At 35.0% G+C, this 18,075-nt stretch overlaps 1 protein-coding gene across 1 annotated transcript in view; it reads left to right on the forward strand.

Moving 5' to 3' along the window:
- Positions 1-282: 282 nt before the first annotated feature.
- The window catches only part of Nxph2 (neurexophilin 2), a 241,542-nt gene continuing 223,749 nt past the window's right edge, over positions 283-18,075 (forward strand). Inside the window, exon 1 of the mRNA XM_087655081.1 lies at positions 283-605. Within this exon, the coding sequence (XP_087511207.1) occupies positions 555-605 (51 nt within the window). The 5' untranslated portion in view covers positions 283-554. The remainder of the gene's footprint in view (positions 606-18,075) is intronic.

Genomic DNA, 18,075 nt, shown 5'->3' on the forward strand with positions numbered 1-18,075 from the left:
AGACTGTGGCTCAGGCCACTTTTCATAAGATCCCCTTCCCCAACTCCCTGTGCCTAAGCCCTCATACATCCCTAGAACTCTGAGTAACCTTCCTTAGAAATTTTCTGAGAGCTGTCACTGGTCACTAGATATTCTTCTTGCATCCATCCAGAGAGAACCCTTCCTTTTCCCTAACCAAGCGCCAGAGTCTCTGTGTGCCCTGCACTAGATACAGCTAACAGCCCTTATGCTGGGCGGGGCGTTCCATCTGTGCAGAAAGAACTCTGTGCAAAGCTCCTGAATGAGAGCCTCTAGCTGTGCTGTCGCGATAGTGGTTCCCCAGCCCTCAAATCCTCGGGCCCCTAGCTGCTCACAACAGAGGCAAGGGGCAGCCTGAGGGAGTGTACTGAAGTCCTGCTGCGGAGAACGTGGACCACACCTCCTTCCCGCTCCTGCTTCTAGACTCTCTGTCCACTGGCCTCTGGGTACCAAACCTCCTCAGCCTTCACCCCAAGTGGAGATGCTCAAGATGCTGGTAAGGGAGCTCAGCTCCTGAGATCGCGCCAGCTGGCACGATGAGCTTGCGGCCGCTGCCTCTCCTTGTAGTTCCTGGCTTGCTGCAGCTGGTGAGTGCCCCGTCTGCGGTGCTGGGATTGGCGGGAAATCTTCTGTAAGGGAGCCGAGCTGCTCCCATTTCTCTCAGACTGTAACCAGAGTTCAGATTGTCTTACGGTAGACCGGGAAGAAAGGCACTTTGAGAGGGGAGCCTAGAGGCTAGTGGAAGGGCTTAGTGAGGATGGGGAGTATATTGTTGCAGTAATGTAAGACGGACCTGTTTAGAAAATAAGTGTGAAGAAGAAAACCGCGTCTTGTAGGCAGGAACTCCTAATGGGTTGAAAGACCTTCCTGCACCTCAAAGAGGCTTGAGAATTCCGTTTCCCCCAGATACCCCAGAATGAGAACACTTCTTCCAAAGCAGGGGTAAATTTTAGATAAAGACTTATTTTAGCGACAGCTTGGATTTCACTATGTTCTGTCTGGCGGTAGGAACTGAAATGGGGTTTCCACCAGTTAGAGATGGCTCCCTGCAGTTAGCTGAATCCAGGGTCCCAGATCTTATAGTATGAATTACTGAGGCTGCAGATCAAATTATAGAATGTTAAAAGAGAGTTTAGAGTGCTCTTAATGATACTCAGGCTGCCTTCGGGGCTCTCTGGGTTTCCCAAAGAAGTGTGTACTTTATGTTTTCCTAGTAAATTATATTTAAGGTGGATCTAAAGTGAAACCTTTAAAGAGTAACTTGACCTAAATTGCAGAAATGGGTTTCTGGCTTGTTCTCCATTTGCCAGGTTTCTCCTGGTCGATTTGGTTTAGAAGGGTAAGAATGATTGGTCTTTCCTTCATTCCAGGACTTCTTTGTTCCTGAGACTTTAGAATTTATCAGTTTACCATGGATTGCTAAAAACAAGGGTAATGCTTTCAAGTGAGTGTAGAATAAAGACCACTCCACTTTCCTTATTCGTTTAGAGGAAAGACCAAATAATTTATGAAAACAATTAGGAAAAGCAAGATATTATAGAAGTAAGCACTTTGCAAATCTTGCGGTTGGAATGGACTCCAAAAGCTGAAGAGGTTTAAGCAGAGACTTAATTCGTCTGCGTAGCATTGAATGAGAAAATTATCCAGGGCATCAAGAAGAAATGTGGTATGGCCAACTGTCTTTGAATGAGGCAACACATGCTAGGTATTTTCAGTGGAGTACTGTAAAATGAACTATCATAAAGGTTTTAGGTAACCAAAATGCATGCCTGAGATCTTTAGCATCGTGCTTTAAAAATATTATCTGAATTTCTGAATTCCAATAAAAATGATCCAACGAGACAGAACTTGTGGAGATCAACATGCCCCCCCCCCCAAAAAAAAGAAAAACCCGGGGGAAATCGACTGCTTAAGTGGAGCCATCACCACAGTGTCACGAAGCTTAGCCTCTTAGTTTTACATTCAGTGATCATGGATTGTGTATGTGATCCATAAGCACCATCTAAGGTCCTCAAAGATGAGGAAATGCATTTACGATGCTGTGCAGTAAATTTCTGTGAGCCCCGATGCTGGAAATGTTAGCGTTCCCTCTTCCACCAAGGAATAGGAAATACATATGGAAGGGATCACATATACTCCTTTGCAGCTGAATTCTAATATTACAGTATGGATTTGTTGATTAGTTTTTAAGGACGCTTATACCAAATTATAATTCGGTTTTGGTTTATACTGCGATTGCAATGTTTTTCTTGGAGCATTTCATCATTAAAGGTGAATTGGGGAGTTGCGGCCCTGTGATAAGCATACAGGCCTTAGCTATCGTTCTCCAGGACTCTAAAAGCTGTTTCCATTCTATACATTCTTACACTTTTCCAGCCTCATACAAGCCAAAGATAATGTAAGAAGAGAACAGAACAGATGAACAGGGTAGAACCGAACAAATAAACTCCCAATCCCACTGTACACCTCACCAAGCAGAATTCACTAAATATATAATAATTTGCTGCTTGGATTGTTTGTAGTTGTGTTATTTTCAGATGATGCTGAACTTCTTTATTAAATCCTAAGAGCAGTTAGATTTAAAAGGTTACTAGATGAGAAAAGTGGTCTTATTTTATAGGAACCAGGTGTACTCAAAAGACAAAGCCTACGTAAGACCCAGAATGTGCGCCCACATGGGGATCAGACACACATTTATATGGAGATATACTCTATAAAATATTTATACAGAAACATGTAAAATTTGTTGGGGTGAGGGAAAGGCTTGCAATTAGAATTAGACATTATTACTTCACGTGTAGTGGCAACCTAAAGAATATTTTTTTAAAAATATTTTCAGTGTGAATATTGAATTTCTTTTGGCACTTTAACAATTAATTAAATGAAAATCCTCTGCTTAATCTGAAAACAATTATATAAAGCTGAATTTAAATTTCTCCAATTATATTTCTCAAATAACTAGAATTTGTCCATTTATTTTATGAGAATTTTTAAAGATAAAATAAGCTGAGTTGATAAATGTTGCAGGCAGCCTATGAAAAATGTGTGTATACTCTTATACCTTCACATAGCTTTCATGGTCTACACATACTCAGTCTTTTTAACATGTTTTACACCTAATTAAATGGGATTACTCGGGACATGCACATTTGAATACTCATTTTACATTTATTCTTTTCTTGATAATTGTATTCAGCCCATTGTTTCTTTTCTGTCACTTTGTAAAGAAAATCAGCATATGGATTTAATAGTATATCAAAATGAGTGTTGTTTTATAACATGACTTCAGCAGATGTTTAATTCTTACAGATTTTAAATTTTGGTAAAATGTATGATGGTAAAAAATTGCATTTGAATTTTAATAGTATATTAAATGCAGTTTAATATAAAAATCTAAAAATGATTTAAAAATATGTGTTGTTCTGAATCATTTTTGTGTTTATTACATTACACTCATAAAATCAGAATACTTGAAATAAAATTTTGGGTTCATCTTCATTATGTACTATCACCTCATTCATATTTATTAAGTGGATTTTTGCTTACCTTAATGAATTTGTAATTTTAATGTTTATTTAGTGCGATTGCCTTAGGTACCTCTCCTTTTGTATTATTTATCACTGTCTTCCACTTATCAATCACAATTTCACTCATACAGTCTTGATCAATAAACATCAAAACAGAATTTTCCAGTCTGGGATCAATAGCCATCTGTTGTTTGGATGACTGTGAAGAAGAAAAGAATCATATCCAGTCTGAAACTTAAACTGAACCTGAACTTTCAGACCAACTTTCCTTATAAACATCATTAGTGCTACACCTTAAAAATGGGCACTTGTACCCCAGTAAAAGTCGTGTCTCTCTGGCCTTTTCTGAGATTGTGCTACCTGATTCATATTTAAATACTACTCACATACAAAATGGATTCCTTTGGGGGAATTTAGTATGTTGTCTAATAGATTTTCAAACAGAAAAGAAAATCTTTCTTAATCTTTGTTTTCTATGTTCCCTCCATTTTCTCTTCTTTGTTTTCTTTTTTCTTTCCTTTCTCTTCCTTCCTTCCCTCCCTCCCTCCCTCCCTCCCTTCTTTCTTTTCTTTCTTTCTTTCTTTCTTTCTTTCTTTCTTTCTTTCTTTCTTTCTTTCTTTCTTTCTTTCTTTCCGATATGTGGTCCAGTTGCATTGCACCCAAGGCTGAGTTAGCATTACTGAAAATAATCTCATTTTTATCTTAGCCAAAAGCATTTTTGCTAGTTAGAAGCAATTATTCAATATCTGATTTTTAAAGAAGGTAATTTTTAAAGATTCTTTAAAAATCATTCTGAATGATTCTGAACATTTATCCATGTAAGGTTACTTTCTAGGTATTGCTATGATATATTATTCAACAAACTAATTTCTGGATTGATCTGGTGACTAAATTAACTATAAGACATATCTTATAGTTTTGATTTGTGCATAGTTACAATTTAAAATGTGATATTTTAAAGTTATTTAATGTACAAAATAATGTTTTCTAAGTAGCATATTTGTTGTTCAGATGTATCATTTTATAACACAATTTTTGAATAAGTATTTTCAACTGTGTCAATCCAGATATTCTAGACAATGCTTTAATTTACTAAGTTTTTCTTTAAATATTTTGTTACTGCTGATATAATTAGTAATGATATGACCAAAAGTGGTGACTGCATGTTTTATATCTTAAAATCCTGTCAAGAACAAGTATTCTATAATAACTTACAGGATAGATTTTCATATTACAGAAATAATATAACATATTATTGATAGAGAACTTCCACTTTATGTCATTTTAATTTGTGAGTATTTTACTATGGATCCAGAAAGATATTAATATTGGTCCAGCTATCTGGTTCACTAAGCTATGTGATAAACATCAGTATGAAATTGTTTCTTTTTTAACATATAATCTAACATGAATGTTTTTTTATTTTACCATAAATGCTCTAGGGAAAAATGGTTTCTCCTAATCAGTTAATTTAAGAAGTTGAAATTAGTCTTTCAGATGGTCATTCTTGTCCTTCTTCCTTTTTTAAACATGTAGACCATTGTTAAAAGAATGGAGAATTTTGTAAAGTCAAACCACAATGATGACCCAGCATCAGATTTGCACATGTTCTTCTACATTCAGATCTTCCAACATTTCATCACATTTTATTCAGCCAATTAATACTGGAAGATATAAGATACTTTAAATATTTCTACTTCTACCTTTTCTTCAAAGAACAATGAACACTGTGTTAAAAGACTTGGATTCTCCTTAAAAATCAATTAAACCTTCAATAAATATTACTGTCTATTTTGACCCAGAGTTTGTTCCAAGATTATCCCAAACATTGTGGAAATAGCATTACATAATGGTCCACGATGTATGAGAGTGTGTGGCTTGGATAGTGCATTGGACAGCCTCAGATACACATCTGTGAAAATGACATTATTGTGATAAAGGAAACAAAAAGCTACTTAAAACATTTACTCTTAGGAACACATTTTGATAGTGATGATAATTTACACTATTTCTTTGACACAAACATTGATATGAATAAAACCTTTACATAGGGTTTAACTGTATTGTAAATGAGACATACTTAGAAGTATATTTGAGAATAACTTGAGGCTGATGACTTCGATGGAAAGGAAAACAGTCTGAGTGAAGAAAATGTGTACTTATTAAGCATATAATTAGCAAAATCAAGAAAAAATAAATTAAGACAGTACTTTCAAGTGTTACAACATCTTTAAATTGTAAACTACTAACATCTACTCATTTTTTTCATTTAAATAAAAAGTGACTTGACACTCAAATGCTGATTGTTAAATAATTTATGGTTTGTTAGAGTTTTACAACCAGAAAACTAGCCAGCATTTTCTGCATATCTTTCTAGAATACTACCTATTTAAATTGGAATTACCTTTAACTTCAAAAGACTTCAGGGGTTCAAATAGAAATGCCACAAAATTAAAAAGGTAAGGCCAGCAACAATTCTAATATGATATCTATCAAATGTGAAGAAAACTGGGTTTAATGATAAAAGATAATAAAAGGAATTTAAAAAATTAGACTGGGGTTTGTTCCTTTTGTAAACATCTTAAATATCTTCATAGTAAAATTTGACTTTATAATACTGGTTGGTGGGTTGGGGACAAATACACTGAAATAAAAGGCACAAAACTTTTGTATACACTGTTCTGTAAAGTGTTCAAGATTATGATTTTTTAAATTGTGACACATAATGGGCAATTTTAAAATTCACCAGTTTATTTTAAGCAGTGTAGCATGGATAGTTATTCTTTGTAAATAGTAATGTAATAATATAAGAAATAATGTAGGTTAATATAGGAAGAAAATGTGTAATTTTTTCTGGTTTTCATGTGTGTGGTGTTTGTTCCAGAATTCTCCCCATTTTCTTTCATGTTGAATGGTGAAAGTGACTGTTAAGTGTGGACCAGAATATTTTGCAGTTAACAGGACAATAATTGAATGGAAAGTGAAAGAATCACTTAACATTTTGTAATGACAGTAACAGGTACTAATAAGATTTTGCATTTAGGTAATCCAAACCAGAAGTTGACTTGAAGCATGTTAAAGAGAATGGCTATTGACTTAGAAGTAGAAGCAGAATTTAAACTGCCATCTGTGCTCTTGAGATGGTGGCATAGCAGTTTGGGCCTTAGCTTCTACCCTCCTTGATCAGCATCCAAGCCCTTTTGCTATTCATTTTAACTTAGATTTTACTGCTAATTCTTAATTGCATGTTTATGGCCAAGCATACCTCTTTCAGATCCCCATTGATAGGTATGCTAACACGCAATAGTATACAGCTAGGACTATACAATTGGAAATGAATCTTCTTGCACTCTACTTCATGACCATTTCTACAGCACCTGGTGAATATGTAGAGTGGTGGATGCTTTGCCTGCTTTAGTGGTGAAGAAACAAAAGGACCAAATATTTCAGAGACACGAATTGCCATGAAGAAATTGCTCACCAACTTCAACTCTGGGATCATGGCAGCATCAATTTGTAGCCACTTATGGCATCCATGCCAAGTGCTATCTTTATAAAACACTCATAATTGAAACTCCAGAAAATGACATTGAAGGGAATTTCTTGAAAAGTCCCTGTTCTGCCCAGAAAACACAGTAAGGTATCCCTAACTTCTTTGTCTGGTAATAGATTAAGCAAGATTAAGCCATAATATCAAACAACTTAAACAAAATAAACAGATTGTTAAAAAGCATATTCCTGAATCTAGAGTTCTATTTTGAGTTTAACTTTACCAAGTCTATTTCCTAATGGTTCTCAGTTCATATACAGATTCCATGCTTTGTTTTATGGCTGGGTAACATACTTCCAGTTAAGAGCAACAGAGGATTTCAGAGTACCTAGCTTTCAGATCTCTTAGGTGCTACTTCAGCAGCCCAAAACTGCCATCTGTGGGGTTTTGTCTGTGTCCACACTTCAGGGTCTTTCTCCCATTCTCATAGACGTCCATGAAAGTGCTTCCTGGATAAATCAGTTGCACTCAAATACTTGCCTCAGTGGCATCAACTTCTAGGGATGCCAGCTTAATGGTTTTGTTTTAGTTTGTCTTCAGTATTCAGTAAACTTATAGTGGCTGCTAATCATGTCTCTGCTTTAAATAATTCTTAGTGTTACAATGATATTTTTCCAGATATTATGTGTATGCATGCTTTTATAATGATATAAATTACAACAAAGTTTTCTAACATGCCAGTATAATGCAGTGATATATTTGGATTTTTCTTAGAACTCTATCTGTTGTAAGATTCATAGTATTCATAGCACTGACATATCAAAATATATTTAAGAAATATTTAGTTAATACTTAGATTTTTCAAGGCTAGAAAACATTTTTAACACTATTTGTTAAAAAATTCCTAAGAGTGAAGGTGCTGACCTAATCCTGAAAGTGAGTGACTTAAATTTTCTTAAGTATAATTTTCTTTCTAAATGATTTTAACAATATCTAATACTACTCACAATGTAATCACATGTTGATTTTTTAAAAGTCTACTACTCTATCACATCTCATTGTTTAAAACTGCTATTTAAAATGTTTTGTTACAATCATTTATTTCTGTGTGTATCTGTGCAGGTGAATGCACATGGGAGTATGTGTTGGGGTGACATATTCCACAGTGCACACATAGAGAATAGCTTCTGTGAGGCAATTTTTCCATCATGTTCATCCTGGTAATAAAACTGAGCTTGTCAAGCTTGGCAGCAAGTACAGTTACCTTCTGAGTATTTTACCAGCTTCTAAGTATGCTGGGCACCATGCATTAGAAATGAGAAAATGGTTTTATTTTATGTGTAGTCTTTTTCAATATTCTATTTTCCGTTGACTTCTTATGGTCTTTAAACTTGACAATTTCTTTTTAATATCACAGTAACACAATTTTGCTTTATTGTTCCTGGATATTTCACACACTTAAAGAGTTATAAATATTCTCAAAATATAAAAGATTATTATTAGGCATATAATCTTATATATTTAGAGATAATATTTATACCTTAAACTGTTTTAAAATGTCAAATAAAAACCAAAAGATTATTAGATTAATTGTAATAGCATATTCCCTTATTTTTTGTTTTCCTCTGTTCCATACCAGGTGGCTCTTCTGACATGAGATATTTTGGTTTATCCTTTAACAAGGAGGCCTGGGTTTAGAGGTGAGAGCCACACTACAACTGTAAATCCAGAATTAATTTTTAATCAAATTGGGACCACGAAAAGACCATTAGCCTCTTATATCTGTATAGGGCAGCAATACCATTTGGCCAATTAACTTTTTTTTCCCCTTGGGACATTTTCTTTTGATAGTCTGCTGTTTTTTTGTCAGATGTTTCACTTGCCCGGTGTCCTCTAGATTTCTTAGTTGGATGTTTTTATTTTCCTAGGAAAATAAAAACAAAACCTTACTCCAATCCTAAACTTAGGGGCTTCCCTTTTTTGGCATGCTATATCTTTCCTGGAACAATTTTTTAAAATAGAAAATGTATTATCTTTCAATTGAAAATCTAAAAATTTATTTTATTTGAAAGTTTGAAACTAAACACACTTTAGTGCTAAATATATGTATTTCCTCCTCCCCTTCCCCCTCCCCCCTCTTCTCTCTCCATATATATATGTATATATATATGTGTGTGTGTGTATATATATGTGTGTGTATATATATATATATATATATATATATATATATATATATATATATATATATAGTAAGGCTTATGTGTATTTATTTTAGATCACAAAGAAAGTTCCCTTTGAATTTCAGCCTACCTTTTGCAAATAGCTTTCATATTTAAATCACTGTAATTCTTATTTGCTTGCCTTTGCCTTACAAGTGTTGGAATCAAATGCATGGGCCTCCCAAATGTTGGGATTAGTGGTGACAACCACCACCATGTTGTTCACTCTAACTCTAAAATTTAAAAAACAACTGACCTATAGAGAACCTGTCTCATATGAAATTAAATGCATGGCCTATTATTATCCTGTTCAAATATTTTGTCTTAGCTCCAAGTCATTCTAACTCTTAGAGATCTAGAAAACTAATTTGAACTATAGGAACCTTTTGAATTAAAACCTTTTAAATCTTTTACCTGTGTTTTTAATACTAAACAACAATGTTAAGGTCTGAGAATCCCTACAGAAACCATTGAAATGCTGATCTCAGTCAAATAGGACTGGTGTACAGAACACACACTCCAAGACTGATCACGGATGCAGTTGCAACTTCCTGAACTTTAACAGGAAATTTTTCCCAGGGTCAGTTTATTTAGGCTAAAACTGTGAAGAAGAAAACAAAACGAAACAAAACAAAACCAAGAACAACAACAAAAATAGACAATGAGTTCCTGTATAGGTGCAGAAGAGCTTCCTGACAGCTCTGATTCAAAACTATTTAACTAGTTAGATGAAACAGTCCTAACTGACCTTCATTCTCAGAGGTCCTATGTGGTTGTGGAATTTCTTAAGATTAACAAACTTCAGAACATACAGAAGATGACTACAGGGTATGTAGTCAGCATGACCCTGCTCTGGGTCAAGATATTTTTCTGTGTCATTAACAATATTAAATGACTGGCAAGCATGGAACAAAATGTGTTCAACTATACTGAGACAGCAGGCTTCAACACAAAAATAACCTTTTAGTAAGAAGAAACCTCAGAGGCTAACATCCAACAGGTTTGTCAGCTAATCATTTTAAAGCTAGGGCAGTTGGTACCTTTGAAAGACCCAGACTTGTCATGTCTTGTTTGTGGACAACCTAGACAGTCTGTGACTATTCCTGATACCTTTTAATATTTTTCGCAGAACCATTCTTTATTTTATGTTTTTTCATGAGATTGGAGGACTGTTATTATGTATTTTCCATCGATGCAACAAATCATGTCCACGTAAATTTATGGTTATATTAGCCATTTTTGGCTCTAATGGCTCTCTACAATCAAACCATCTTGCACTTTTTTTTAACTAAGATAAAGCTCCAATGCCTAGAAGCTGAACATTTACCTCCTATAGAGGTAATATAGATGCCACAATTTTGATAAAATTATTACATCTGCTTCTGTGTCTACTAAACCTTCAGTTTCAATGCTGTTTATTTGTACTTTTAGCTTTGGTCTCTGATCCTTTATAGCAGTTTAACAAAATACTTGTTCTCTAGTGGCTTCAAAGTTTTTGTTTGTTTGTTTTATCTACTAAAACTCCTCTGACTTTAATTATATTCAGAGCAGTGTTGTTTGTAACAACAGCTATTAAATCTTTAATTGCTTTGTGGCTGAGTTTCCCTGAAGGTGACAGGGAGTGGTTGAATCAAATTTGATACTGGGGTCCTTGTGAGGCCCCTTAGGGCATTTTGCAATGGAAAAGAATTACCTTGAATATCCATTGCTGATCTGCATTCATTAGTCCAATCTCAGCATTTGCCTCACCTTCTGCAGAAGGCCGAGGCCTTGTTTTTGGATTATTTCTAGGGAAAAAAGTGTTTCTAAGAACTTGCCTACAATCCCTTTTCAAATGACTTTGCTTCCCACAATTATTTCTATCAGATTAGCATTATGAATATGAGATCCGATATCAGCCATATTTCTAACCTTTTCCTCTATTGGGGTTGAAACTGACTTTGAAGTCAATTCTGAATTAGCATTTTCAAAAACAAAACATTTAATCAGTATTCAATCAGTTACTTATGAATCTGATATTATTCTATTTACAGGTGGAGTCAATTTTTGCAAACAATGGATGTTTCATTTGGGCTTTGTATAATTTTAATAAATGACTCAGACTTATTTCCTGCTTCTTCATCTTAATCTTAGACATTTAAAGATGCTAACAAAGTGTGATCATCAAATTCAAGCTGTTTTTGTAATTCAGCATTTTGAACTTCAGCTAGCAACTGATCTTGGAAAATATCAATGTCTCTAGCATCATTTCATTGTTCTATGGCCTTAGAACAATCACCAAGTTTGACATTACAACTGAGAACCAACTTCCAATATTGCTGTTGCTGATCTTTCTAGTGTTGGGGAATAATGCTGTTCTGTGTTGCCCATGAATTTAATATCCCATAAGATAAATGCATCGAATAGGAAATGAAAGCTTTCTTAAATCTTAAATCTAATATGTCTATAAGATTCCTCGTAATTTCATTATCAGTTTGGGGGAGCATATTGTCTTCTAGTAGGTCTTCTACAGTAACTAGATAAACTAAGGTTGGTTTTCTAATAACCTTGGGCCTGCCCCTTTTAGTTTCATTCTATAGTAGCATGGTAGTTTCCTGTCTAAATCCTGCTGTCTATGTCTGAGTATATTTTAGGTCTTTCTAAGGCTTGTTTAAATTTCTCTGTATCTGAGTGTTTTCCTTAGGTCTTTCTAAGTCTTGTTTAAAACAGTGTCTGAGTATTCCTAACTTTCATTCTAGGGCATGTATCTTGTCAATCTATTTTTTCTTTGAGCAGTTACAGAAAGCTATTATGTCTGTAAGAATAAAATGTAAAATGCCAGAATGAAAAAATAATAATTGCTATTGAGCCAATTTTCTGCTATGTAATTTAGCTCTTCATTTTCTGCTTTTATTTCCAAGCCATCTAGAGTAGCACTATACAGGGTCCCAAAGCCTTCCATTATGATACTTCCCATCCTTAACTCTCTCCATGAGAACTTCCCAAGTGACTTAACCAATCTGATGACTTCTCAGTTTGTCTGCAGCTGTGGTGATTTCTCTGTCTTCTTATCCACTGATGTCCCAGAAGGAGAAAGCTCTTTCTTTTTCTGCATGATGTCTTAAATGCCTTCCAGCTCAACAATATTCCTTTCTGTTTATTTATATTCTCTCCCTGTCATCTGATTGTTTGTTCAGTTTCCTGACCTGGGATTAATTTATTTAGCTCTTGCATTAAAGGTATGTGCTAGAGCTAAACCATACCACAAGCATACCTTTATAATGAACAGAAATCTCTTGGGTTAAAAGTGTGTTCTAGGGCTTAGCCACACCACAAGAAGGTTTTTCCAGTTCACAGTCTTGGGGCTCAGTATCTGCACCAATTCTTTCCCCATTCCCCAGTTAAAATGTTCACAAATTTCATTTTGCCTCAGGTATAATCTAGGCAATTTCTTAGAGTGGCTCATAAAGTTTTGCCTTCTAATATTTACATATTAAAATATAGCAATGAGAAAAATGCTTTATTAAAAATAAAAAATAAAACTAAAATTAGCAATCATAAATACTGGTTGTTTCAAGAAAATATGAATTAAATCAATACTTGACAAATATCTTGGTTACAATCGAAAGATGCACCAAAGGATTCAGAATAAACTGTAGATATCTGGAAAATTGTAATTTGGAACATAAAATTTCAGTCATTGTATTTTAGGTATAGGGTCACTTTATAAATGTTCAGCTTGCCTCTAAGGAGCTAAATTACATTTGCATTAAAAGCTAGAGTTTCTGAGTTTACCTAAAATTAAATTGCAAGTTATTTTTCATAAGTGATATTAATTGCTTTGCTCTATATATTCAAATGTACTTTTTAATTTTGTTTTTTTCTTTAAGAAAAAGCATTTTAAAAGTATATATGCATATGTATGGATGCACATATGATTTATTTATATATGTGCTCTGTGAGTGATTAATAAGTAATCTTGGAGATAGACATGCTAATATAGAAATGGGTGGTTCCTATATTGGTGAACCAATGATTTTACTGGGGTTACTTAGGAAACATTGTTCACTCAAATATAGTTGTATCTATTATGATCCTTTGTGTTTGCCCATAGAAGTATCCTTTCATAATTGCTTACATTACTAAATATTACTTATGTAACTTAGAGCACAGGCCTTGCGACTATTCTAAGTGTCCAAACTTTCCCAGTCTTATATCTTCCCTAAGTTTCATTGGCTCCTCCGTATATTTTGTTGCCTTTCTGAGTCTTAAGAGCCATGGAAAGTTCTTAACTTTAGAAGTAAGTGTACAATATAAAATTTTCTCTCTGGTCCGTGTACTCTGTTCATTCTTCCACCATTATACCTATCTCATGGTATTATAATTATAGATATTCAACTTTGTCTATTCCATTTAAGCAAAAATATATGGATACAGAATTTATGGATGGCAGTCTCTGCAACAGCACAGGCCATGTACCAAATACTTAAATGAATTAGTAAAGGAAAGAATTACTAAAATAAACTTCAATAAATCCCCTGCTAGTCTATGATTTAAAGCATCGTATCTCTTTCTGATAGATTATAAAAAAGATGTTTGGGTAATAGTAATTCTGTTCATAATGTCAGATTGTCACTGGCCTCACTTCAAATGTACATAGAGTTTCTTTATCTGGATCCTTGGAATTTACATATGAAAGTATACCTTGACTTCAAGATATGGGGCTAGAATTTATTGTGCATGCATTATATGCCTAGGTTATATACTTTAAGATCATATCTGTCTTCTGCTAATACAAAAAAAAGAAGCTAGAAAAAGAGTTAGTAATATTTTAGAAGTAAATATAAATATTCAGTATCGAGTTTATAATGTTTTTTATTAGATATTTTTATTTAATTTTTTCCATCTTTATTAACTTGAGTATTTCTTATTTACATTTCGATTGTTATTCCCCTTCCCGGTTTCCTGGCCAACATCCCCCTAGCCCCTCCCCCTCCCCTTCTTATTTACATTTCAAATGTTATTTCTTTCCCGGTTTCCAAGACATAAGCCCCCCAATCCCATCCCCCCAATTCATCTATAAAGAGTGTTCCCTTTCCTGTCCACCCCCCCCTTGCTACACCTCCGAACATTCCCCTACTACACAGGGGCTCCAACCTTGGCAGGACCAAGGGCTTCCCCTTCCATTGGTGCCCAACAAGGCCATCTTCTGCTACATAATGCAGTTGAAGTCATAGATCAGTTCATGTATAGTCCTTGGGTAGTGTTTTAGTGCCTGAGAGCTCTGGTTGATTGGCATTGTTTTTCTTATTGGGTAGCAAGTCCCTTCAGTTCTTTCAATCCTTTCTCTAATTCCTCCAACGGGGGTTCCTTTCTCAGTTCACTGGTTTGCTCCTAGCATTAGCCTCTATATTTGACATGCTCTGACTGTGTCTCTCAGGAGACATCTATATCCGGTTACTGTCAGTATGCACTTCTTAGCTTCATCAATCTTATCTAGTCTTGGAGACTATATTTATATGGGGAAGGCTCTGAATGGCCATTCCTTCAGTCTTTGATCAAAACTTTGCCTACATATCACCTCCTATGAAGATTTCTGTTCCCCCTTTAAGAAAGAGTGAAGCATCTGCATTTTGGTCTTCCTTCTTCTTGAGCTTCATGTTGTCTATGGATTGTATCTTGGTAATTCAAACTTTTGGGCTAATATGCAATTATCAGTGAGTGCATACCATGTGTGTTTTTTTCTGACTACTTTACCTCACTCAGGTTGATATTTTCTACTTCACTCCATTTGCCTATGAATTTCATGAAGTCATTGTTTTTGATAGTTGAGTAGTACTCCATTGTGTAGATGTACAACATTTTCTGTATCCATTCCTCTGATGAAGTGCATCTAGGTTCTTTCAAGCTTCTGGCTATTATAGATAAGGCTGCTACAAACATAGTATCTTTGTTGTATGTTAGAGCATCTTTTGGGTATATGCCTAGGAAAGATATAGCTGGGTTCTCAGGTAGTGCAATGTCCAATTTGCTGAGGATCTCCAGACTGACTTCCAGAGTTTGGTGGTACCAGGTTGCAATCCCACCAACAACAGAGGGGTGTTCTTCTTGTTCCACGTCCTGACTGGCATCTAATGTCACTTGAGTTTTTTTTATCTTAGTCAGTCTGACTGGTGTGAGGTGGAATCTCAGGGTTGTGTTGATTTGCATTTCCCTGATGACAAAGATGTTGAGCATTTCTTTAGGTGCTTCTCAGCAATTCAATATTCCTAGCTGAGAATTCTTGGTTTAGCACTGTACCCAATTTTTGGCTCTCTGGAGTATAACTTCTTGAGTCCTTTGCATATGTTGCATATTAGCCCTCTATGAAATGTAGGATTGGTAAAGATCTTTTCCCAATTTGTTGGCTATACTTTTGTCCTGATGACAGTGTTCTTTGCCTTACAGAAGCTTTGCAGTTTTATGAAGTCCCATGTGTCAATTCTTGCTCTTAGAGCATAAGCCATTGGTGTTTTGTTCAGGAAATTTTTCCCAGTGCCCATGTGATTGAGACTCTTCCCGACTTTTCTTCCATTACTTGAGTGTGTCTGGTTTGATGTGGAGGTCCTTGATCCTCTTGGACTTAAGCTTTGTACAGGGTGAAAAAAATGAATGGAATTGCAAAATTCTACATGCTGACCTCCAGTTGAATCAGCACCATTTGTTGAAAATGTTATCTTTTTTCCATTGGATGGTTTAGCTCCTTTGTCAAAGATCAAGCGGCCATAGGGGGGTGTGTGAGTTCATTTCTAGGTCTTCAATTTTATTCTACTGATCTACCTGCCTGTCTCTGCACCAAGACCATACAGTTTTTATCACTATTGCTCTTTGTAATATTGCTTGAAGTCAGGGATGGTGATTCCCCCAGAAGTTCTTTTATTGTTGAGAATAGTTTTTGCTATCCTGGGTTTTTCTGCTATTGCAAATTTCTCTTTCTATCTCTATGAAGAATTGAATTGGAATTTTGATGGGGATAGCATTGAATCCGCCGACTGTTTCTGGCAAAATGGTCATTTTTACTATATTAATCCTGCCAATTCATAAGCATGGAAGGTCTTTCCACCTTCTGAGATCTTCAATTTCTTTCTTCATAGACTTGAAATTCTTGTCATACAAATCTTTCACTTGCTTGGTTAAAATCACACTGAAGTATTTTATATTATTTATGACTATTGTGAAGGGTGTCAGTTCCCTAATTTCTTTTTCAGTCTGTTTATCCTTTGAGTGGAGGAAAGCTACTGATTTGTTTGAGTTAATTTTATAGCCAGTCACTTTGCTGAAGTTGTTTATCAGGCTTAGTAGTTCTCTGTTGGAACTTTTGGGGTTACTTATGTATACTATCATATCTTCTGCAAACAGTGATATTTTGACTTCTTCCTTTCCAATTTGTATTTCTTTAACCTCTTTTAATTTTCTGATTGCTCTGGCTAGGATTTCAGATACTATGTTGAATAAGTAGGGAGAGAGTGGGCAGCCTTGTCCAGTCTCTGATTTTAGTGTAATTGCTTCAAGTTTCTCTCCATTTTGTTTAAGGTTAGCTAGTAGTTTGCTGTATATTGCTTTTGCTATGTTTAGGTATGGATCTTGAATTCCTGATCTTTTCAGGACTTTTATAATGATGGGGTGTCGAATTTTGTCAAATGTTTTCTTAGCATCTAATGTAACGATCATGTGCATTTTCTCTTTGAGATTCTTTATATAGTGGATGATGATGTCAGATTTCCATTTATTAAATCATCCCTGCATCGTTGGATGAAGCCTACTTGATCATGATGAAAGATTGTTTTGATGTGTCCTTGGATTCAGTTTGATAGAATTATATTGAGTATTTTTGAGTCGATAGTCATAAGGAAAATTAGTCTGAAGTTCTCTTTCTTTGTTGAGTATTTGTGTGGTTTAGGTATAAGTCTTTATTTCTTCCTAGACCAAGTTATTATTGAGTCGATTGTTGTTCAACCTCATGTATATGTGGACTTTCTGTCATATTCATTGTTATTGAAGACCAGCCTTAATCCATGGTTATCTGATATGATGCATAGGATTATTTCTATCTCCTGTACCTGCTGAGGTCCATTTTGTGACCAATGATGTGGTCAGTTTTGGAGAAGGTACCATGAGGTGCTGAGAAGAAGGTGTATCCTTTTGTTTTAGCATGAAACATTCTATAAATTCCTGTTAAGTCCATTTGGTTCATAATTTCTCTTAGTTTCTCTAGGTCTCTGTTTAATTTCTGTTCCCATGATCTGTCCATTGATGAGAGTGGAGTGCTGAAATCTCCTACTATTATTGTGTGAGGTGCAATGTGTGATTTGAGCCTTAGTAAGGTTTCTTCTATGAATGTACGTGCCCTTGCATTTGTAGCATAGGTATGTAGGATTCAGAGTTCATCTTGGTGGATTTTTCCTTTGATGATAAGAAGTGTCTTTCCTAATATTTTTTTGATTACTTTTGTTTAAAGGTGATACAACTCCAGGTTGTATCTTTGGACTATCTGCTCAGAAAGTTGTTTTCTAGCCTTTTACTTTGATGTAGTTCTTGTCTTTGTCTCTGAGGTGTGTTTCCTGTATGCAGCAAAATGATGGGTCCTCTTTACCTGTCCAGATTGTTATTCTATGTCTTTTTATTGGGGAATTGAATCCATTGATATTATGTGATATTAATGAATAGTGATCGCTGCTCCCTGTTATTTTCATTGTTAGAGGTGGAATTATGTTTTTGTGTCTCTCTTTTTTTATTTTTGTTGCAAGGAGATTAGTTTCTTGCTTTTTCTAGGGTGTAGTTTCTCTCCTAGTGTTGGAGTTTT

The sequence above is a fragment of the Rattus norvegicus genome, chromosome 3, assembly GCF_021556685.1.
Source record: "Rattus norvegicus strain SHRSP/BbbUtx chromosome 3, alternate assembly SHRSP_T2T, whole genome shotgun sequence".
Lineage (NCBI taxonomy): Eukaryota > Metazoa > Chordata > Mammalia > Rodentia > Muridae > Rattus > Rattus norvegicus.